Source organism: Sander vitreus, chromosome 7, assembly GCF_031162955.1.
Source record: "Sander vitreus isolate 19-12246 chromosome 7, sanVit1, whole genome shotgun sequence".
NCBI classification, from domain to species: domain Eukaryota; kingdom Metazoa; phylum Chordata; class Actinopteri; order Perciformes; family Percidae; genus Sander; species Sander vitreus.
In genome coordinates this window covers 3,675,864-3,684,037 of record NC_135861.1, presented here as the reverse complement: position 1 = coordinate 3,684,037, position 8,174 = coordinate 3,675,864, and the positions used below count along the sequence as shown (strand labels likewise).

Genomic DNA, 8,174 nt, shown 5'->3' with positions numbered 1-8,174 from the left:
AATAAATAATCAACCAATGCCCCTTCATTGTTTTTGAAATGAAATGAAAAAAAGTGTTTAGGTGTATCATTATAATTACAGATTCTTTAAGAAAGAAATCAAGTCCGAACCAAGATATTGGCTGCTGAGCACATGAACAACCCTCCACCAACCAAGCGAAAGGGGAATTGAGTTGAGGACAGACTACAGAGAGAAAGGAGGACCAAAAAACAGAAAAGAAACCCTTACTGACATGTCAACAACAGCCACTATGGGTGAAATGGCAAACAGCGCGGTGGAGTTTTATCCCAAAGGGACAAGAGGTGTGGGCGGAGCAGGAAGGGCAGATGGTAGCCATGCAGGGGGAGACTTTGGGGTCACGGTGGCGGAGCTATCGGAGCTGATGGAGCTCCGAGGGGCCGATGCCATTCAGAAGATCCAGGAGAGCTACGGAGACGCAGATGGGCTCTGCCAGAGACTACAGACCAGCAAGACTGATGGTGAGCAGGCATGGGTGGCAGAATGGTTGAACTGTTGAAAAAGTAGAGCGGTGGATATATGAATAATGGAGGAGTAGATGGATGAATGGATGATAGCACATGTATGAAAAGACTGATGAAAGGAACGGTTGGGTGGTTGAGTATATACAGTACCAGTAGGACTGGGCATTAATTCAATAGGATCATTTATCGTCCTTCAATGGAATCATATATCGAGATGTTGTGATATACAATTACGTTGTCTAAATCTAATGTCTAAAAAGTCTAAAAAGCACATACTAACTCAATTTTCTCAGAAAAAATCTGTTGTGAAACATTTTGAGGGAATATCATTTGAAGAATTGCAGATTTGTTTTAACATCACACTTTCTTTGTACACGCATGTAATAGCCATGGGCCGGTTACCGGTTTTAAGGTATACTGCGGTTTGAAAAAGTAAAGGTTTCAAAACCACTAAAATTTTGTGTCATGCCGTTCCTGCGGTATAAGCCTTTTTTTATGAGTGGTCAAGGACAGAAAGAGCAGTTTAGTAATCCATTTATCTTTTTTTTTACCCAGACATTTAAAAAAAATACATTTTAAAACTGTGATTGTAATACCGCAATACCGTGAAACTGTGATATTTTTGCTGAAGGTTATCATAACGTCAGAATCGTATACCGACCCATTCCTAGCATGTAAACATAGTCAGTGTATAGCTGGAACATCTTTTTATTTTTTTTTATTTTTTTATATATATAATTTCACTTGAATTTCACTGTTTATAACATTATTGATGATTATTTATCTAAAATCTCATTATAAAAAATATTTTGTGAAAGCACCAATTGTCAACCCTACAATATCGTCGCAATATCAATATCGATGTTTGATGATGTATCAATGATTTGGTCAAGATTATCGTGATATCTGATTTTCTCCATATCGCGCCGCCCTATGTACCAGTCACAAGTTTGGACACACTTTCTCATTGAAGTGATTGGGAAAGTGTGTCCAAACCTTGGAACTGGTACTGAACATGAATGGGTGAATAATAGGGCTGCTAGTATTGATTATTTTCTTTGTTGATTAATCTGTTAATTAGTTTTCTTGGTTAATCAATTAATGTTTCGTCCACAACTCAAAGATATTCAGTTTACTGTCACAGAGGAGTGATGAAACTAGAAAATATTCACATTTAAAGGGCAACTATGCACTTTTAGCTTAATGTACCTTAATTGAACAGCTTCGGAGTCATTGGAATGGTTATATGACTTTTTTCAAGTTGAATGGTGGTCACCTCGCTTCCCCCTAGTGCCTGTGGGCGGAAAAACCACCCTTGCAACTTCGCAGCCTCAGTGTCAGGAAGTATCGCGTGATATCAGGTCTCGCGATGTATCAAATTGCTTCACGGTACTGCACACATACGCCTATTCAGGAACTGGCTAACAAGGTAGCGATGGAGTTTTTCACACTATCGTCATGGCTGAGCCAGCAAAAAAGAAGCAGAAAGCTAGGAAAACATTGTCGGAGGAACAGAGAAAGAGGAAACGGCAGACTGACCGAGCGAGAACTCAGACACAAATAAACATAGGAGCTGACAAATATCTATTCTGAAGCTGTAGGGGGAGCTCTGTAGAGAACCCTGCGAGCAAAAAGAGAGAAAACAGCGAAGAAATTGCCAAAACTGCATAGCGCCCCTTTAAGAAGCTGAAATTATTTATTTTTTTTCTTAAAAAAGGACTCAAACCAATGAATCGGTTATCAAAAATAGTCGCCGATTAATTTAATAGTTGACAACTAATCGGTTAATCTTTGTAGCTCTAGTGAATAGATTGCCGGCTGGCTGGATGGATGGATGAATTTGTAGAGTAGATGAAATGGAGATGGGTTAACAGTGAGATGAATTTGGTACACTGAGATGAATTAAAAGAAGTAGAAGGATAGATGATTTTGAGTCTTGGGTGGGTAACTCATAAACACAACTGCATGAGTGGTGGTGCTGCAAACTGTCCAAATCATCTGTCTGATTTCTACGCCATCATCATTTGGCTCAAACAAATGAAGCAGATTAATGTCATCAATCATTCTATAACAAGATCAAACTTTGTTGCATCACCAGCATGTTTTGATGACAGAAACTGACCAAGACAACATTCATTTTATTTTCCTCACGCATTATCACTACGCGCGTAGACTGAATTTAAAAAAATGCAACAATTTCACCGCAGTACATTTCAGACGGAAGGATACAGAATGAAATGAAAGCGCTTACATCAAACAGTAAAAACTGATTTTATTCATGGAGTGTAATCCTGGCTGGGATGGATTCCTGGATAAATTGATTGGTGAATGGATGATGGGACTCTAATGGATGAAGGAACGATGATAAATACATTTTAAATCCATAAATGGATGAATGGAGTAAAAGTATGCAAGGATTGACGAGGATCTCAAATATTGCAGACACAGTGTCTGTAACTACGGGTCCATGTATAGCACTGCAACTATTTTCATTATTCTTTCAATTAATCAATGAATTATGTTAGGACTGTTGGAATGGATTATTCTCATTGTTGATTTAGCTGCCAAACGTATAAAGCTGTAAATCCTCACATTTGACAACCAGGAACCAGCAAATTTCTGCTTGGAAAATGTAGTGTATTAGTGTATTTTAAAGGACAAATAAGGAATAATAACTAGAACTGAAATTATTAATTAATTAATCAATCGACTGAAAAAATGGCAAACATTCTGAACATTAATTGTAAAAAAAATAATCAATTGATGAATATATAATGGAAATAATCGTTAGTTTGACCCCCCCGAAGCGTATCTTGAAATTGCTTACTAAATGGTATATTTACTTAATGAGTTGACTGTAAACTATCTAATAGTATCTTTAAACACACACTCTCTCTCTCTCACACGCACGCACGTACGCACGCACGCACGCACGCACGAACACACACACGCACACACACACACACACACACACACACACACACACACACACACACACACACACACACACACACACACACAAAAAGAACAAGTTGATATAATTATGCCAATCAAAGATTTGTAATAACTACTGAGGGTATAATTTGTGTTTCAGTGTTTTAGTGTGAGTAGGCCTACATGCATGCGCCCACTTGTATGTTCTAACAGGGGTGTGGTACCACACTACGCCCACTCCTTCAACTAGTTTGTAACCTAGCAACACAACAGTAGAGAGAAGTTGGCTGCGAAAGTCAGCAAGAGAGAGAAAGATGACGGAGAACTGTGAGATGGTGAGACGCTGAATTTGAGGAAGAAGAGTGTGTGTGTGTGTGTGTGTGTGAGAGAGATATGGAGATGGAAACAAAGTGAGAGAGTTGGTGGGTGTTAAGTTACAGTAAGTCTGTGTTGAGTGTTGCTAATTTGATACTGTGAGCTGGTCAGGATTCAGTGCAGCAGGTCCCAACAAACCCAGCATACACACAGAGTCGTGTATCTGCAGTTGTTCTTACAAAGCACAGTTGGCTAAACAACAGACACAAACACTAACGCTGCTCTCCATACACTTGGACAGGCTTCTTTTGCACTGTGCTGACTTTCACAAATTCATCTGGCGTGACAAACCAGCCAGTACAAAACACGGATGAAGAACGATGTTTCCCACCTTGTCGAAATCTAATGTCATTATTCGAAACGGCTCATTCAGGTGTTTTATGCTCCAGAGGGGTGTACCACGAGGTAAGATGAGTGGGTTAGCGGGGTATGTTGAGCCTAAAGTCTGAGTTTTTTCTCTTTTAACCTGGTTAGAACACCATGATAACTTATGCTGCACACCCGACTGGCTCCGGAGGAGGTTATGTTCAGAGTTTCAGATTGAAACTGGCTATAAAAAGGAGCCACCTGTCCACTAATCAACTCTTTTGGAAATGGCCCCACCTTTCTTGCAAAATGCTAGGGCTGCAACTAACGATTGTTTTTATTGTCGATTCACCTGTAGATATTTTCTTGATTAATCGATAGATATTTTCATGATTAATCGATTTGCAGAGATGGGGAATCGACCTTGAGACTCGGACTCGAGTCGCACTTAAGTCACACACACAGTGACTTCAGACTTGACTTGAGAATCGTCCTCAAAAGACTTTGTGGGATGCGGGACTTGTGAAAAATCTTTATTTTTAGGAAGCGTCTGATGAGCTGAATAGTATTCCCCTCCCTCCGTAACCTATAACCTATAACACGTAATACGTAACATATCTGCTGCTGCACGTGAGAGAGGACAGCAAACATGTCGACCGCACTGGCAGCTGCTGTGCCATTCATCAGAAGCTTTAGCTTTAAAAACTTCATCGAGGCCCAAACTAAAAAATGTTTGAATGCAAAATACGTGGTATCAAGATAAAGGATTCTGGCTAAACCATATCTAAATTTATCAGGCATCTGAAAATGCACCCTGAGGCTAACAAACATGTTTAGCTCAGCATTGGCCATCTAACGTTAGCTTGCTTCTTGCTTTAGCCATGACCTACGGGAGGTAAACTCTGACTGTCGTTCGCTAGATGTTAGGAAAAGATGAATGAGGGTTTGTTTGTTTGCCAAACTTGTGGTAGTAGATCTATGTAACAATTTACATCCCGCTGGCTGCAATGCAATTCCTTATACATAGCTATGCAGTGTTCTAAGCAGCCGAGATGGAACACAGAAGGTGATACAACACTCATTATAACCACCAGAGACTTGAGACTTGACTTGGACTCTAGCTCAGAGACTTGTGAGTGTTTGGTCTAAAATGTCAAAAAAATTGTGAAAAATGTTGATCGGTGTTTCAGCCAAAGATGACGTCCTCAAATGTCTTGTTTTGTCCACAACTCAAAGATATTCAGTTTAGTAAATGACTCAAACTGATTAATCGAGTTTCAAAATAGTTAAATTTGATTCATTTAATAGTTGACAACTAATCGATTAATCTTTGCAGCTCTACAAAATATATATGTTATATAATGCAATATTATATATGCTAACTTGTTGAGCCGTACGCTAGTAATGCCACCGAACGAAGTTGTGCAATTAGAGTAGCACAAACTGTATACGTTGCATTTTTTTTTGTCACAGAACTTACATGCATTCAGGTGGTGATTCAGAAAATCTGAGCCAGGATAATGTACATGCATGCTACACGTGCCTCCTGTTTGTATCAGGTAATACAGTAAAAACTGTTAAAATTGTACACAGCATGTCATCCATACACAAAAAGAGTGATGATGATGATACCACTTTGGATAATGTTTTTATGCTTGGTCCTAATTTGCTGAAGTATGTAAATGTATTAGGCTATTGGTGTTCATCACAAATAATAAATTCATTTTACTTTGGCCAAAAACTAAAATCATTTCCACGTATCCCTTATTATGGGACAGTGTCAGGTGTGCGATCAGTCCATTTTGTGCAGTAGAAGAGTCAAATGATCCTAAATGCCCCCTTTTATAAGGAATGGTTGGTTGATAACAACCGTCATGACACTCATTATCTCTGATTGGGGTTTTAGGTTTTGTCGAGTCAGCTAATGCAAAGAAAGCCTGGCTCTGTCAAACTGGCTCCGTAGTACTCCCCTCTGATCTGAGGCGTTTGACTGTACAACAAAAGCTGCTGCCTCTTTTTAGGATGAATACAATGCTGATTACAGAGGAGGAATTGGCAGATCAGACAGACAGATGGGAAAATATGGGTATATATACAGTAGAGAGATTCTCATGCCAACAGAAATGCACATTTTGCAACAGTTCTATATTGATAGTGTATGACACACACACACACACACACACACACACACACCAAACACGCCCCAGTGTGTGATTTCGGGAGCAAAAGAGGCGTGGCGTGTAACACAACAGTGTCGGCGTCTAGTATTTGTGAGCCGATCCGCACCGTTAATCAACCACCTGAACCCGACCGAGAGAAGGACAAGATGTGTGTGTGTGTGTGTGTGTGTGTGTGTGTGTGTGTGTGTGTGTGTGTGAGAGAGTGTGAGAAGGTGGACTATTGACAATTGCAATGTTTCTGTCCGTTATTATTAACTTACAGCTACTCTGAACGCTGCTTTGTCACCTTTTGACCCTCCTGTGGGTCGACTCGCGCATCGTACTGCGTGTAGTCCCGCCATGCCGGCGGTCCCTTTCACACAGACGTCGATTTGGCTCTGTTAAGGCTCTGTGACTATAACTCCGATGCCGGCTCAAAGACGCCACAACTCTGTCCCCCCCAATTCCATCTTCGTAACTTTTACACAGGCGGCTCAAAGGCGCCAACAGTCCAACAGTGTGAAAGGTGCTGGAGAAAGATGGAATGAGAGAAAGAGTGTGTGTGTGTGTGTGTGTGTGTGTGTGTGTGTGTGTGTGTGGGGGGGGGGATTGGTGAGGAGGAAAAGCTAGAACATCTTGCCGCATTGTCAAGGACACATCAAGGAGAGATTGAGAGAGGGAGAAAAAGAGAGGAGGAGAGCCAACGAGGGAGGCTGTGCATGGGAGAGGATGCGGAGGAAGGGAAGAATGATGGGATGGATGAGAAATGGAGGGAGGATGCAGCTCACTACGATTACTCAGCATAAGGTCACCTGTTTTTTCTCTCTCTCGGTCTCTGTGTGCCTCGCATTAGCCTGAACCCTGTTGAGTGTCATATTGCTACACAACACTTCAGCAGGCTGGGAGCTACATATGACTCCCTGCAGCAAGCACAGTGGACCAGGATGTCTCCGAACACACAGACAGGCACACAATGGACACAAAGATAGTCACCGATCTTGGCCAACCACAGGGCACAAATTGCCATTCAGCCCCTCCCCAGCCAATCAAAAAAGAAAAGAAAAGAAAGAATGCTCCGCTCCAAACCTAGCACATTGGAGGAATGACATCACCTGTTGCTGGGCAGAAACCTATTAGAGACAGGAAGCCCTAGACATGATATCATGGTCACCATGGAAACTGAATTACTTAAGGGTGAGGTTGAAGGAGAGAGGCTGGAGATGAGAGAATCAAAGTTTGGTGGGAGGAAAGTAAAGTTGGAGTTAGCAGCCATAAGTCATAGATTTCACTATGTTTGATGTGTTTTCAACTGTTTTCAATTATTTTAAGTGTGTCTAGGCAAGGCAAGGCCAGTTCATTTGTATAGCACAATTCATACACAAGGCAACTCAACACATTGTAAACATAAACATAAAAGTACATTCAAGAGACAAAAGACAGAATAGTTTAAATTAAAACATAATAAAATAGACATTAAAGCCATTCAAATAAGCCAGTAAGAGTACATTTAAGGACAAGAATGAATAGGTAAGAATTAAAATGATGTATCACATTTATGAGAAAGTTGCAGTAAATAATAATGTTTTCAGCCCTGATTTAAATGAGCTGTTTGAGTTCCCCAGGTGAGGGGGATAATAACTAAATGCCGCTTCACTTTGTTTGGTCCTAGTTCTGGGAACACACAACAAACCTGTCCCAGACAACCTAAGGGGTCTGGATGCTTCAGAAGGCTATACATGAAATCTAGCATGTATTTTGGTACACAACTATTCTGTGGTTTATAGACCATCAGTAACATTTTAAAAACTATCTAAAAGTACAATTTTGAGGTACTTGTACTTTACGGGAGTCTTTTCTTTTCATGCCACTTTCTACTTCTACTCCACAACATTTCAGAGGTATATATTGGGCCTTTTAC

General features: G+C 40.5%; 1 protein-coding gene across 1 annotated transcript in view; it reads left to right on the top strand.

The window, feature by feature from the left end:
* The first annotated feature begins 232 nt into the window (after window positions 1-232).
* Window positions 233-8,174, top strand: part of atp2b3b (ATPase plasma membrane Ca2+ transporting 3b) — a 47,231-nt gene continuing 39,289 nt past the window's right edge. The window contains exon 1 of the mRNA XM_078253905.1: window positions 233-479. Coding sequence (XP_078110031.1) covers window positions 233-479 — 247 coding nt within the window. The remainder of the gene's footprint in view (window positions 480-8,174) is intronic.